The sequence below is a fragment of the Tupaia chinensis genome, unplaced genomic scaffold (genome assembly GCF_000334495.1).
Source record: "Tupaia chinensis unplaced genomic scaffold, TupChi_1.0 Scaffold000493_1, whole genome shotgun sequence".
Taxonomy (NCBI): domain Eukaryota; kingdom Metazoa; phylum Chordata; class Mammalia; order Scandentia; family Tupaiidae; genus Tupaia; species Tupaia belangeri.
Genome location: NW_006160005.1, coordinates 441,075 through 457,256, shown reverse-complemented (window position 1 = coordinate 457,256; position 16,182 = coordinate 441,075). Strand labels below are relative to the sequence as shown.

The window sequence follows — 16,182 nt, the reverse complement described above, 5'->3', positions numbered from 1 at the left end:
GGGAAAGAGAGAACTCATCCTCCCAGGGGGGATGGCCTTGCTGCAGTCCCATCTCCATTCTCCTCTCAAGATGGTGGGCTTGCACACTCACACCCAGGGCGATTTTCAAGTCACGGGATTCAGGATTCGAGCTGTGGGTGATTGGCCACGTGAGAATCTAGTGCCTTCACCACCACACCTCCTGCTGGCCCCCTAGACCCCCATTCTCACTGGCATCTGTGATGACTTCTTGAAGAATGAGTGTGCCAGTAGGCAAGGGTGACCCAGGGAACCATCCAAGGGTAGAGGACAGTGGATGAGAAGTGGCCTCAGGCAGTCTACAGGTTATTCTGCAACAGGAGGTGGGGGGGAAGGAACACCAGCCTTACTCCTCAGCTACTGCACCTCCCGGTTTCTATCTCTGTCAACAACGCCATGTTTTTCAGGGCCTCCTGTTAAAGTCCTGCAGTCTGCTTTGGTGCCTCCCTTTTTCTCATCCCCATATTTTTAATCATCTAGTTTTTTTGTTTGTTTGTTTTCTGAGGTTTTTGCCTTTGGGCTCATATGCTTGCTCAGGAGAGAGAGACAGAGATTGTGAGAGAGGAAGTGAGAAATCACCCCCAAGAGGGATAGCCACACTGCAGGTCCTTCTCCCCCATTCTCCTTTCAGAATTTTGGGCACACACACACACATACACGCACCCAGAGTGATTTTTCAAGCTGCTGGGTCCAGGACTTGAACTGCAAATTTGGCCCTGTGGGAGTCCAACGCCTTAACTACCATGCCATCTACTGGCCACAAAAGGGATAACTTTTAAACAATAGCAACAAAAATTAGATTTCACAGTTAAAGAAGAACCAAGAAAACAGGTTTAAAGGAACCAGCAGTTAGCGTTATGGCTATGTTGCTGGACTCTCACGTAGTTGACCACAGTTCGCGTCCCCAGACCCGGTGACTTAAAACTCACGCCAGGCGCGTGTGTGTGCGTGCCCGCCCAAGATCCCGAGAGGAGAATGGAGGAGAAGGGATTGCGGCATGGCCATCCCCCTAGAGGGTGATTTCTCGCTTTCTGTCTCTCTGTCTGGCGAGCGCACGCGCCCTATAGCGAAAATCTCTCCCAAAAAAAAGAAAAGAAAACAGGTTTAAGTACAAATCAGGAAGTTGTAGAAACAAATGGTACTGGTTGTGTTTCAAAGAGTAATTACAGAAATTTCCTAAAACCTTTTTGGCACTTACCATTTTAAAAATGCGTTTTGGGCCCAGCAGATGGTGCAGGGGTTAAGGTGTTCGACTCCCACATGGCCAATCACGGTTTGAGTCTCAGACCTGGCGGCTTGCTTCCTCACCTTTCCTTTCTTTCTGGGCAAATTAAAAATAATAATAACAACAAATACAAATAAGGAATCTTTTTTTTTTTCAATAAAAAGGGGGGAGGGCGTTTGTTTTGAACCAGGAAACTTACCTTGGCTCTAGAGTCCAGAAGGTTTTTTGTTTCATTCCCTAGGCATGATGGATTGGATCACTGGCCCCAGGATTGAACTTGATCAGTCTCCAGCCCTGTTGCCCTCCCAGGAGGTCAGGCTGGTTTCATCAATGGCTCCAGCCCCGAACCCCCAAGGCATGCTTTCATTCCTTTAGTTTTTCCTTTTTCTGCCTGACCAGTCCCTATCCTGAAACTTTAGGGACCCAACGTGAGTCACTTTACTGAATAAATTTTTAGGGCCCATCACGAATCACAACGATCCCTAACTCCAGTAACTTTTTTTTTTCCTGTTATAGGGCGCGTGCACTCGCCAGACAGACAGAGAGAGACATAGAGACAGAAAGCGAGAAATCACCCCCTAGGGGGGATGGTCACGCCGCAGTCCCTTCTCCTCCATTCTCCTCTCGGGATCTTGGGCACGTACACACACATGCCCGGCGTGAGTTTAAGCCACCAGGTCCGGGACGCGAACCATGGTCGACTACGTGGGAGTCCAGCGACATAGCCATTACACTAACTGCTGGTTCCCCCTAACTCCAGTAACTTTGAGGCACCCTCCTGTGAACTGGGAACAAAGACCAGCCAAATTCTTTACCCTATCACATTGGTTACTAGAATAAAGCCACACCGGGAAGCTCGTCAGGGAGACCCTTTGTGAGCGAGCACTGAGCACTGTGGTGGGCACTCCATTATGCTCCTGCGCTCGGGAGGAACAGAACATGCCGGTCGCCCGTCTGCAGCATTGTCACTGTGATAGCACGCTGAGTCACAAGGGCCAGGGTGGGTGGTTTCAGAGCTTGCTTGACCTTTTTTGATGAGGACTTTTGAGAGTGTCAAGAAGCCGGAAACATCTGGGGGGTGGAGGGTGACTATGGTCTGACAGATTGAAAGGTCAGTGAGCACCAATTTACTTTTGTCACCCAAAGTGACCATCACAGACACTAACTAGCACTTGTCATTAGACAGTTGACCTCACTGTGGGCTGACATTTGTCTGTCATTGACTACGAGGCCTGGCTGTTTGGGTAAGTCTTCTAGCGCCTGGGTGATCTCTTCTTAGACATAAAGTAGCAGTCATCCAGTACCTTGCTTGGTTTCTTTCTTTCTTTTTGCCTTTTCCAACATTTTCTTATATTTCAAGCTTAAAGTTGAAACGTTTTTGCAAGTAAACACTGACACATCCACCACCTAGGTTCTACCATTAGGGTACATATGTTACTGTGCTTGCTTTGTAGTTATATGTGTTTTTTTGGTTGTGGTTTTTTTTTTTTTTTTTTTGTTCTTTTGAGAGGTTTTTGCCATATGTCATGTGCGTTCGCCAGAAAGGGAGGGACAGAGAGACAGAAAGGGAGAAATCACCCCCCAGGGAGAATGGCCACGCCGCAATCCCTTCTTCTCCATTCTCCTCTCAGGATCTTCGGCACACACACACACGCGCCCAGCGTGAGTTTAAGTCACCGGGTCCAGGACTCGAACTGCGGTCAACTACATGGGAGTCCAGCAACATAGCCATTACGCCAACTGCTGGTCCCATGTTTGCTTTGTTTTATCTGTGGGCTTGTTCGTCCCTCTAGCCAACCAGCAGTCCATCTTATTGTTTGCGTTGAGAGGAAAACTTTTCCTCTTCTAATTCGGACCCGTGGCTGGGGCCTGCAAATTAGCTGGCAGTAAAATTAACAGGAGAAAGGCAAGGTTTATTTACCTGCGCATGCATGTGAGTACTTAACAAGAAGTTACTTGCCCAATTACCAGAAATACCGGGTTGTGGGAAAAGTCATCATGCATTTTGCACAGAAAAACATTAAAAAGAAAAAAGTCATGACTTTTCTGACAACCCAAAAAGAGGCTTATATACTAAACTTCATAAGAGCAGAAAGAGGGAGTTTAGGGCTTCAGTGGGAGAATATGGAATGTTCTACGGGTTTTTTTTTTTTAATTGGCAGAGGGGAGGTATGCTCACTGGAAAGAGACACCGGAAGAAAGCATCTCCCAGTAGGGTGTGGTCACGCTACAATCTCTTCTCTCCTATTTCTCCATCATGTCGGGATTTTGTACACATGCATGCATGTATGTGCACCTGGGGTGTTTTCCAAGCCACTGGAGCTGAGATTTGAACTTTGGTTTGTCATTTCAGAGCTGGCTCCTTTAACCACTGCGGTTATGGGGCTGGACCTCTTGGGCTTTTTGATACTAATGGCAAATTGAGTCGGTTTTTTCCCAGCCAGGAAACTTCCCTGAGAGGGAACCAGTGGCAGCTGTATTTACAGGTGGCTCTGCCAAAGTTTTGATATTTATTTTTGGCTGATTGGTGAGGTGTTTTGAGCTATAAGTAATTTTCACAGCACTTTAGTGGACTATTAATCCCTTTATCAGATGCATTTCAGGTTAAATTATAGATATCAGTACATATTCTTCTAAATACTTAAGCTTATATAGCATCAACTGAAGTCCAATATTTACATTTTTTTCTTTTGACATAGAATTCACATGTAATGAAATACCCAGATCCTGTTTACATTTGCTGAGTCATTCGTGTAACCATATCTTTTATCAAGATACAGAAGATGGGGGGGTGGGGGGGCTAGCAGGTGGTGTGGTGGTTAAAGGTGCTGGACTCCCACATGGCCGACCGTGGTTCAAGTCTCGGACCTGGCAGCTTGATTTATTACTTTACCTCTCTGTCTCTCTCACTCTGCCCCTCTATGGTCAAATTAAAATAAACAAATAAATAAAATTAAATAAAAATAGTTCTTAAAGGAAAAAAAAAGATACAGAAGACAAAAAGTACATCACCCCAAGAAGTCCCTCTCACACCCTTCCACCCCCACTTCTTTCTGCCTCAGCATGTTTTCTCAGTTCTACCTTCTCCCAGTTGTAGTATTTAGTAACAACTTTTTTAGTCCCTACCCATTACAAAGTTACATTGTGACTTGAGAAAGATGAAGATGTGAAACTATGTACTTAGTTTTTAAGAAAATAGGGTATGTTCTGCAGTGCCTTTGAGGATTCGCCAGACAGGGTCTTCTTACACTTAGAACACAGCCGAGTAGGTAAGTTTCCTGCATGAGAACAGCCAGGTGGTCGCCTCTCTTTTATATGAAGTTCCTATGTGTACATAGCGTCACAAAGAGAAAATAACTTAGAAGTAACATGAGATTGCTTTTGTCAATTCGGAAAGTAGTTTGATAGCTTCTCTTTATGCTTTACCTTTTTACTTGTTTACCCTCTATTTTCCCTTTTCCCCAAAAGAATGATCCAATTTACACTCCGGCTTCATCTGCCCACAGCCACCCAGCAAGGCTGTGGTTCTGCAGACTCCGGCCAGGCGCTGTCAGCTCCCAGCTGCACACCCGCTGCGTGCTCATCATTGTTCGTTGTGATCGCGTAGTGTGCTCATCATGTCTGAGGAAGACACACAGGACACCCTGCACCAGAGGGCCGTCTTCCTTTCTCTCTCTTAGCTTTGTTATAGAGCGTATGTCTTTGCCAGAGAGAGAGAGAAGGAAAGTGAGAAATGACCCCTGGAGGGGACGGCCACAGCACAGTCTCCCTCATTATCCTCTTGTGATTTTTGAGCACGCGTGCAAGTGCACCTGTCATGATTTTCTTTCTTTTTAAAAAATAATTATGTCTTTAATATTATTTATATTATTATTGTTTTTAAATTTGAACAGAGATAGACAGAGAAAGAGAAAGTGAGAAAGCAAGCTGCTAGGTCCAGGACTTGAACCATGGTTAGGCATGTGGAAGTCCAGCACCTTGACCACTATGCCACCGGGTGGCCCTCCCTGATTTTCAAGCCATCGGCTCTGTGACTCGAACTGCAGTGTTGGCCATGCAGGATCCAACTGCCTTAATCTCTATACTCCCTGCTGGCCCCAGAGCAAAGTCTTTCACACTCACATCCATATCATTGGAAGCACAGTTCTGTTAAGAGTGTAACTCTCCTGTTGACTTTCCTTCTCTTTAGATATAAAATTCACAGAACAGCCCCTCTTGGTGAAGGAAGTTCTCTATTCTTTGAAGCTGCCAACCCCCCCCCGCTGCCCCCTCCCCCTTTTTAAGTATTTTTGCCATAAGGGCATGTGCACTCCCCCGAGAACGACAGAGAGACAGTGAGAGAGAAGGTGAGAAATCACCTTCCGAGGTAGATGGTCATGCCACAGTCCCTTCTCCATTCTCCTGGAATGCTGGGCACTCACTCACGTGCACCTGGAGCGATTTGCAAGCCACCGTGCCTGGGACTTGAACCACAGTTGGCCATGTGAGAGTCCAGCACCTTAAACACCATGCTACCTGCTGGCCCTTAAGCTGCACTTATAAAGAATAAACTGCTTGTATTTTCTGACTCTTACAGTATTAGCTGGTTAACCCAAGTTTTTCTCCTCTTTCAGTATATTTGAGTATGATGTAACAATCATCAGATAAAGATTGCTTAACGATGTCCTTCTATCAAGATGTGATAATGTTTTGTTTTGTTTTTAATAAGAGAGTTTTGTTATATACAAATATTACATTAAGTGGTGTTGGCCAAGCCTCCCAGATTGAGAACAGTTGATTCCTGCTAGGAGCAGCATGCCCTAAAGATTTTAAGGAAACCAAATTGATAGAATTGATTAAACACCTAAGGCATCCGTGTGGTGCAGCTAAAAAACTGCTCTGTGGTCAGACGGAATTCTGGTGCTTTCTTGTTCTCTGGGGTCATTGGAAAAGTCGTGCCATGTTTTTCTGCATTTTTCTATGCAAAAATGTGTCACGACATTTCCGATGACCCAGGAGCTCTGCCGTGAGCTCTGTGACCCGGATCAGACAGTACCTCTCAGACCCCAGTTTGCTTTTCTATTGACTAAGGGGTCCTCAAGTCCTCAGAGTTGGAGAGTTATGGTGGTGGGGGATATGCAGGTCAACCTATACGTAGAAGTCTAAAATGTTCCCAGCAAATACACAAAGAGAGGGAGCTAATATCTCTGCAAGTGTTACCTCCATTCATCTTGGCAATGCCATTGCAGTCCCAGTTTGTATATCATGCCCTCCGAGACCTGATGCTCGCTAGTGTCCGTGTGGTCGAGGGCGACTTGAACCCAAGCCTGTCGTGAACACTAAATCTCTGGTCTTCTAGTAGTCTCCTTTCCAAAGGAAGAGTGTTTTGTTTTGTTTTGTTTACGATTTTTACAAGTGTTGTTTATTTTAATGAAGCTGGTACAGACAGTATCCATTTAAAACTCATATCCCAGGCCAAAAAGTACAAATAAAATCAAAAAGAGCAATGTTTTGTTGTATACGCTTCTGCATGGATAACTTTACTAGCTGCTAATGGAAATTAGAACTTTTCTGGGCTCTTCCAACAAGATTATTTTTCATCTTAAAATGCATTCTCTTCAGTGAGGCCTTCTTTGGAGATAGTGAGCTCTCTGTCATCTTGACTCCAATCTAATATTCCTCTTCTTTTGGTTGAGACCCTCAGATTTTACAAATAACTTTGAGTTAAGGAAGTCATTTTACTACAGTTCAGTTCTCTGAAAAACTTCCGCCTCCCAGTGGAAGTCATAGCCCAGGAGCGGAGCAGTCACATGCTGAAACTTCAGGGCCAGTTGGCAAGTCACGGTGAACACTCACACTGGCCGGTCTTGGTTATCACCACAAGCCTGGACATGCAGAGTCCTGAAACCGGTGTCCTCTCTTGGACAGGGGTAACTTTTATAAAGGAGAGGGCGCTGTGAAGGGAGCTGAGGCTTGATCACCGAAAATCAGCGCAATGAAACGAACAATAACGAATAGTGAGCATTAGGATTCAAATTGCCAGATGTTTTAGAGACATGGGGAGCCCGTTTTCAACAAAAGAACTATTTTTAAAAATAAAAAAATAACTGAGGGAAAAGAAAAAGTAATAAAAAGAAAATCCAAACCATCGAATGACTCTCCCTTCTCATTTATTCCTGATAAACTTTAATCACATCTTCCTCTTCCATTCCCAGTTCTTTTGGAATATGATTTTCATCAATTCTCTGACCTTCGAAGAGAAACCTGAGTGGATTCTTTGGAACTCCCTCTTTGACAGTATGATCCTTTGGGTTTCTTTAGATGCATTGTCACTTTCACTTTGAAGTGACTCTCACTGCCATCCTGTCCACTGACTTTGAGTTTAATGTATCTTCCGTCTTCCTTGCCCCCAAGTCCTCAGCTGAGGGTTTTGCTTCCTGGTCAGACGTGGTGGTGGCTTCACCCGGGGGGTCTCCGCACAGCAGCTGCCTCAGGCAGGCAGAACCTCGTTCAAGATTTACAGATCCATCTCTCTTCCCCACAGCATGACACCGCACTGCAGGTACTTCTGCTACACCTCCCAAAGAAATAGTTTTCAATTATAGGAAATCATCTAACATTATGTCAGTGTTATGTATGGGGAGGGGGTATATGTAGTGTTTTTCAAATTGAGGTTCTAAAACAAGAACTTCAGGCACAGCGTGTTTCTGAAGCTAGACTAAATTCAGTGCTTCAGCTATCCAGAGACAGAGTAATGGTTGTGTCGTCATTGGACTCCCTCACAGCCGACCCTGGTTCAAGTCCCAGACCTGGAGTCTTGAGACTCACGCCTGGTGCTTGTGCGTGCATGCCCAAAATCCCAAGAGGAGAATGACCATCCCCTCTTGGGGGTGATTTCTCACTTGGTCTCTGTCTCTCCAGTGAACAGATGTGCCCTATAGCAAAGAATCTCTCTCAAAAACAAACAAACAAAAAACAATAAAGATCTGGGGAAAAGATTGCTCGCTAGGCAAATTCCTGTGGTCCAGAAGAGATCTGGGGAAAGATCCTGGGATTGTCAGGTCTTAGAGGTCAGCCTCACTGCTTATTTACTCTGTCGTTATTAATGTTTTTGTTTGGAGTTGCATGCCCCTTTGAGAAGCCAGTGAAACCATAGACCTCGCTAGATAATGCAGGTGCCATAGCGTGGAAACTCCTCATCGTTTATGTCCAAACAGGGACACAGCAGCCCCAGCCAGAGGCTCCAGTTATACCCTTTAGTGAATTTTGTCCTTCTCCCAGTCTGTGGGTGGATAGGGTTTTTCAGAGCATGGGGGCCGGGGGGGTTGGCAGCCTTTCCCCTTCACTGTGTTCCATCCTAGACCAGACAGAAACAGCTCGCCACTGACTATAAAACTTCATCGTCACAACTTGCTCTGTTGGTAGAAATGAGGTCAGATTTCTTTTGTCCTCCTCATTCTTGAGGTCTTAGCCTGTTGTTCACTTTTCTAAGGATTCCCGTAACTAATTTTCTTCCAGAGAAGTCTGCTGAACTTTCATTTTGGTTTCCTAGTCCTTCGCTGGTATTTGTTTTGTTTTGTTTTGTTTTAGTTTGCTGTAAGGCGTGTATGCTTGCTTGGGGAGAGAGAAGGAGAGCGAGAGGGGAAGTGAGAAGTCGACCTCCAGGAGGCGGGCCGTGCTGCCATCTCTCCTCTGGATTTTGGGCCCACACAGGCGCCCAGTGTATTTTTCAAACTACTGGATCTGGGATTCGAAGCATGCTGCTTTGTTTCCTCTGCTTCCATCTGGGCAAGGGCGCCATTTCCCATTGCTTTGTTTTATTTCTTCCCCTTCCAAAAACTCCTCCTTTGATCCTGCCACCTTCTTCATATTGGAGTCAAGTCAGTTTCCCTTTGTACTTCTGTTAAGGTCTGCATTCCGGGATCACCAGGCTCCTGCCAAAGCTAGTGCTACCACTGCTGGTAGCCTTAGCGAGAGCCTTTTGGTCAGGCACAGTGCCTGGCTCTTCATGTGTGTTATCTAATGGCTGTATCTCAATTTAGATGTGTATAAACTGAATCTCAGAAAGGTAAGCTAAATAATTAGGCCAAAGCGGGACCAGTAGATGGTGTAATGGCTACATTGCTAAACTTCCATGTAGTTGACCACGGTTCGAGTCCTGGACCCAATGGCTTAAACTCACACCGGGCTCGTGTGCGTGTGTGCCCAAGATCCCAAGAGGAGAAGGGATTGCGGCATGGCCATCCCCCCGGGGAGAGGTGATTTATCACTTTCTGTCTCTGTTTCTCCCTGTCTTTCTGGTCAGCACACGCACCCTATAGCAAAACCTCCTCGATAAATAAATAAATAAATAAATAAATAAATAAATGAATGAATGAATGAATGAATGAATGATTAGGCCAAAGCCCCATAGCTGGGGAGTTGTAGAAGGGCCTGATTCTAGGCAGGTCATTTTGACTGCACAGCCACGTTCTACTACCACACTAACACCGTCGATTAATAAAGTACCCGAGAGTCTAGTAATTCCCATTATCGCTCGTACAGGGATGAACTTTTGAGTGGACGGTAATGGCTAATGTCTGTTAAATATTAATTACGAACCTTCCTTGGACCTTATTCTTTCTTCAACACCTTTTTCGTCAGGAGCAATCCCCATCTTAAACGAGGGAATGTAAGGCTCGTGATCTCCTTTCTTGGGAGTATAACAGTCAGGTTTGGGATAGGTCTGCCTTTGAAGCCGCGCTTCCCGTAGCAGTTGCCCAGACCTGAAGCACGGAAAGGGCAGAATGTGTAAGAACTGCTGGAGTGTAGCCAAGTGCGACTGGCGGGGAGAAACGTGCTTTTGTTTCTAAAGAAATATTTATTTAATTATATATCTAATATATGTGTGTGTATATATATTAGAAAATATATTAGATATATAATTAAATAAAGATATGTATGTATGTGTGTGTGTGTGTGTGTGTATATATATATATTATTATTTTAATCTGCCATAGGACACATATGCACTCACCAGAGAGGAGGAGAGCAAATGAAAGTGAGAGAGGGAGTGAGAGCAAAAGGGAGAGAGCAAGCCACCAGGTCTGGAGCTTGACCTGCAGTGGGCCATGCGGGAGTCCAGCGCCTTCACCACCACACCACCTGTTGCCCCACTCCCCCCAAGAAATGTTTTAAAGACCCACTGGCACGTGTCCTACCACAGGCTAGCTGGAAGGCAGGTGTGGCTGAAAAGTTCACGGTCACAGCTGTTTTCAAGGCAGGTAATCATCAGCATAGTGAGCAGCTCGTTTCTCAGCATAATGGAAAATCGTCTGTTTCAAACCAGCCACTTAGCTCTATGGTTAACATTGAAGTAAGTATCTTGGATTCAATTAAGAACAGAACAGAGAAAGTCGGAAACTATCCAAGTTCTGTGACCTCTAGGGGCCCTTCCTACCTCCTCAGGCTCTCCCAGCCCTCCCTACTTTGATCATTCTTTTTTTTTTTTGGATAGATTTTCACTATAGGACTACGTGGGAGTCCAGCAACATAGCCATTACGCTAACTGCTGGTTCCCCCTGCCTTGATCATTCTTGATGTCAAATTCCGACAGGTGTCCAATCCCTTCCTCACGCTCCTCCTACCTTGGGGCTCTTGATCTGCTCCTCCATCCACCTGAACACTTTCCCAGCTCTTTATGGCTCCTCCTGCGCCTCTTTCAGGAGGCCATTCCCTGACCATTGGTGGTGGTCCTCCTTTCTCGTTTTTGTATTTTCAGCATCTTATTTCCTTCGTTGCATTCCTCACCTCCTGAAATCACCTTGTTTGTTTTTGTTTGTTTTGTGTGCCCTTTAAACTAGAGCTGTACAAGGGCGAGAGCCTGACGCACAGCTGTACCCCACATACGTACAAGAATGCATGATACATAGAGGTTGATGTGTAAATAATTGGTGAACAAATGAATGAGGACTGAATGAATGATTGAAAATCATCACTTGATCTATGTACTAGTGGTAGCCAGGTAGAAGATAGAGTGATGAGGGGCCAGTAGGTGGTGTGGTAGTTAAGGCACTGGACTCCCACATGGCCAACCATGGTTAGAGTCCTGGACCTGGAGGCTTGGTTTCTCACTTTCCAGCTCTCCTCCTCTCTCTCTCTCTCTCTGGCGAGCACAAGTGCTCTATAGCAAATTTAAAAAACAACACTAGTAATAAATAAAATTAAATAAATAATTCTTTTTAAAAAGAAAAAGAAAATACAGTGATTATTTAAGAACATTAGTGACAGAACAAAAAATTTGAAAAGTACTTAGGAATAAACTTTAAAAAAAAAAGTTTTAAGCCCACAAAGATACACAAGAATTTTATGTAGAGATTATAATTTTTTAAAAAATGGCCTACATTCATTCATTGATTCAACAGTGTACAGTTGACCCTTCAATAACTTGGAAGTTAAGGGCACCAACTCCCCAGAGTCCTAAAACTCATTTTTAACTTTTTTTATTTTATTTTTTGCTATAGGGTACATGTCTTCATCTGGTAGAGACGGGGGTTGGGGGTGTAAGAAATCATCTCCCAGAGGGACTGGCTACATCACAAGTCCCTTCTCCATTCTCCTCTCAGGATTGTGGACACACGTGTACACATGCCCAGCCTGTTTTTCAAGCTGCAGGGTCTGAAGCATGAAGCACGCATTTGGCCATCAGGGCTCTAGCACCTTAACTGGCTCCACATTTAACCTTTAACTTCTCAAAAACTTAACTTTTTAAAATTTTTAAAGGAATTATTTTATTTAACTTTATTTATTTACTTACTTAGTTTAATTTGACCAGAGAGGGACAGAGAGAGGTTGGACGGGAGTGAGAAAGCAAGACGCCAGGTCCGGGACTTGAACCATGGTCGGCCATGTGGGAGTCCAGCGCCCTTAACCACCACACCACTCGCCAGCCCCTCAAAAACTGAATTGTTAATAGCCAACTGTTGATAGGAAGGGTTACTGATAACATAAATAATTAACACCTATTTTATATGTTACATGTATTATGCAGTGAACTTTTACAAGAAAAGTAAGCTAGAGAAAAGAAAATGTTACTAAGAAATTAATAAGGGAGGGTGCACCAGGTGGCATGATGGTTAGGGCCCTGACGTCCCACATGGCTGACTGCAGTTTGAATCCCAGACCATGTAACTTGCTTTCTCACTTTCTCTCTCTCTCTCACTGGTGAGCGTGTGTGTCCTATAGCAAATTCAAAATAATGATAATAATAAATAAAATAAATGATTCTAGGGAACCAGCAGTTAGCGTAATGGCTATGTCGCTGGACTCCCACGTGGTCGACTGTGCTTCGCGTCCCGGACCCGGTGGCTTAGAACTCATGCCGGGCGCGTGTGCGTGCGTGCCCAAGATCCCAAGAGGAGAATGGAGGAGAAGGGATTGCGGCATGATCATCCCCCCTGGGGGGTGATTTCTCGCTTTCTGTCTCTATGCCTCTCTCTGTCTGTCTGGCGAGCACACACGCACTATAGCAAAAACCTCTCAAAAATAAAAATAAATAAAAAAATTAATGATTCTGTGAAAAAAAGAATCATAAGGAAAAAATGCATTTACAGTAGTGGAAATTGAGAAATACCTTTATATAAGAGCTCTTTCACAGTTCAAACCCGATTTGTTGAGGGCTAAGTATCAAGTATCTGTCCTAGGTACTAAGATGTCAAGGATGAATAAGGCAAATGTGGCCCTTGCTTGTTCTGAACTTAGAAAAATGCGAAACTTACCTGAGGGACCAGCAGGTGGCCTGGTAGTTGGGGTGCTGGGTTCTCACATGGCTGACCACGGTTCGAGTCCTAGGCCTGGTGGTTTGCTTTTCACTCTCTCTCTTTGTCTCTGTTCAAATTTAAAAGTAGTAATAATAAAATAATTCTTTTTTAAAAAATGAAAAAAATATTTACACGAGAAAAGTGGGGTGGAGACCTCAAAGCTTATCTTTAAAAAATAAACCTCAAAGACTACTCGATTTCTTTTTCCTTTCAAAGAACAATGGTGGGTGTTCTGGTTAGTCATATTTCAAAACTACTACAATATGGTACTAGCTTTGGAATAAGCCATACCTATAAAAAAATAAGTATAAGTAAGCATAACATTTCTGATTGCTGGAGAACTGTCTTTGTCAAGTACTAATACTAGGATGTGTTAGATGAAGTCCTTACCTGAAACCATACATTTTTTCCCACATTGCTTAAAGGTTTCATTGTAAAAAGTGAAACCATCAAAATTGTAGAAGAGGGCCAGCAGGTGGCATGGAGGTTAACAATGTTGAATCTCACATGACTGACCACGGTTTGAGTCCCAGACCTAGTAGCTAGAAAAGTATGCAAGGCATATATGTGCATGTGCTTCCAGAATCCCAAGGGGAGAATGGAGGAGAAGGGATTGAAGCGTAGCCATCCTCCTTGGGGATGCTTTCTCATCTATAGGGTATAGAGGAAAACAATTTCTAGAAGAAAATACAGATGTATATAATAATACAGATGTTATAAAGAGGAGATTATGGATGAAATATAATCTTGATGCAGGAAAGGGCTTTTTAAACATGAATAGCTGACAGAAATGTAAAATAAAACTTTGGCAGATCTGAGTATCTAAGAGTCAAAAACTTCCACATGGCAAAACAAAGAGGTCTATTTTTGGTATAACTCAAGAAGTAGTTAATAAGCTTATTATATAAAATACTCTCATGCCAACTGGTAGTGTGGTAGTTAGGGCAATTGGATCCCACAGGGCTGACTGTGTGGTTGGCGTCCTGGACCCAGTGGCTTGTAAAACATGCCAGGAGAGAGAGAGAGAGAGAGAGAGTCCTCAAAGTCCTGAAAGAAAATGGAGAAGGAATTGCAGCATGACCGTCTGCCATGAGGGGAATGCTTCTCTCTCTTCCTTTCTCTCTCTCAGTCTCTCTCCAAGTGCACATGCCCTCTGGCAAATTAAAAATAAATAAATAAATATTTTTATAAATCAGTAAGTGGGTTATATCTAGAATCACAAATTTTGGTCTAGCCTACTGCCTATATTTTATATATTGGAATTTGGGGGCCCAGAGGAAATAATTTCCTTACTCAAGGCCATTCAGGTGTCAACAGATCTCTTTCCCCAGCCCACCTTGTGGTTGGGATTGTGGTTATCTGGGTGCAGAGAGTTACAATGTAACCAGAAGGTTCCTGAAAATTTTGTTGTGGGCACCTCAAATAGCACAATTCTAAGGAAGGATCAAGGTTTACTTAGAAAAATTAGATTCTCAAGCCTTAGACAAACACTTAGAGGAATGTTACATAGTGATATGTTTAATAACCTTTATGAGTTTCTGTTCTTAATTTTAAGGAAAATTAATCTAATTAAATATTTGATTTTTTTTATGATCCAAATTGAGATTTTAATGATTGTAAAGGTAGATTTACTTTGATCACATCTTAGGGAACCTTAAATATGTGAGCAAAGAAGCCAATCTATCTAACTTTCAACCTATCTAACTTTCAAGCTTCCTAATGAATAGAAATAAAAAGTAACTTTTGAAATGTGCCGACCTTGTTTGTAAATAGGAATCATATAAAGTGATGACATTTGTCCCCATTCACAGCAAAATTCGTAGTATTCACTTTTATTTATTTATTTATTTATTTGGTAACCAATTGTGGACTGCCTACATGCCAGCAGTTGCTGTGCAAGGTTACTCACATTTAAAAAAACAAACAGGGCTAGCTCCTTGTCTAGCGGGGAGGGGGACTGGATCTCCCACATGGCTGACTGTGGTTCGGATCCCAGTCCCAACAGCTTGAAAAGCGTGTGCGTGTATACCCCAAATCCCAGTGGGATGGAAAAGTGGGAGAGAAGGGAATCACAGCATGACCACGCCCCTCTCTGGGGTGCATCCTTCCTCCTCCTCTCTCTGGTGAGCACACGTGCCCTGTGGCAACAAAAATGCAAAACAAGAAACAACCACATGAGACTGTAGTCCTTGCCATCAGGGAGCCTGTTGCATGAGGCTAGTGATCAATGGGGAGGTTTTTTTTTTTTTTTTTTTTTAAGAATTACTTTTATTTTATTATTACTATTATTACTTAATTTGCTGTAGGACACGTGTGCTCACCAGAGAGAGAGAAAGCCACTAGGGTCTGAGACTCGAACTGTGGTCAACCATGTGGAAGTCCAGTTCCTTAACCACCACGCCACCTGCTGGTCCCTGTGGAAAGATCTGTAAGGAGTTGTAAGTAAGTTCCAGTGCTGTCCAGCAGAGGGAAGCATCCATAGCCTGCTTTGGAAAGTGATCTAAGATTTCCAGTGACTTTGAAGATGAAGATCAGTAACCAGTGGGCATCCCAGAGTTCTTCCAGATCCTTTAGATTCAGTTAACCCTTTAAAAAAATCATTTTAGGAATTCTCCATTTGCAGTGTTGAATGTTTCTGGTGCTGAGGAGTTTGTAATAAAGCTTGCCTGGCAGAATCTCCCACCCATAAGGAGAAATGAAAGTGTCGTGGACATTTTCCTGTGTCCTCTTACTGGCGTCTACCAAGAAATATTTGGGGTTATTCAGTACCTTTAAAACTTTTTCCTAGCTACTGCTCACAATATTTTCTTGTTTTTAAAATATTCTTATTCCAGCTTATTTTAACCTTCACAACTGCCATTTTGGACTGCGAGTGCTGAGCTTTCTCTAAAGCAGCCTGTGGATATTTCTTTCAGGGGTGAATCAGGTGCAGGGAAGACAGAAAATACTAAGAAAGTCATTCAGTACCTTGCCCACGTCGCTTCTTCACATAAAGGAAGAAAGGACCATAATATTCCTGTAAGTTTGTGCTCTCTCATTGCTTTCCAAATATTAGTTTTATTCTTTTTACTATTGCAGAAAGAAAACCAAGGAAACAGGTCTACGCCTTGCACTGCCCTTCCTGACAGATCCCTTGTCTCACCACCCCCACCCAACCGCTCT

The 16,182-nt window shown here is 43.6% G+C and overlaps 1 protein-coding gene across 3 annotated transcripts in view; it reads left to right on the top strand.

Moving 5' to 3' along the window:
* Positions 1 to 16,182, top strand: part of MYH10 (myosin heavy chain 10) — a 180,237-nt gene that overhangs the window by 58,189 nt on the left and 105,866 nt on the right. For all 3 annotated transcript variants that reach the window (XM_006156399.3, XM_014590868.2, XM_014590869.2), the window contains exon 5: positions 15,936 to 16,038. In XM_006156399.3, coding sequence (XP_006156461.1) covers positions 15,936 to 16,038 — 103 coding nt within the window. The remainder of the gene's footprint in view (positions 1 to 15,935; positions 16,039 to 16,182) is intronic.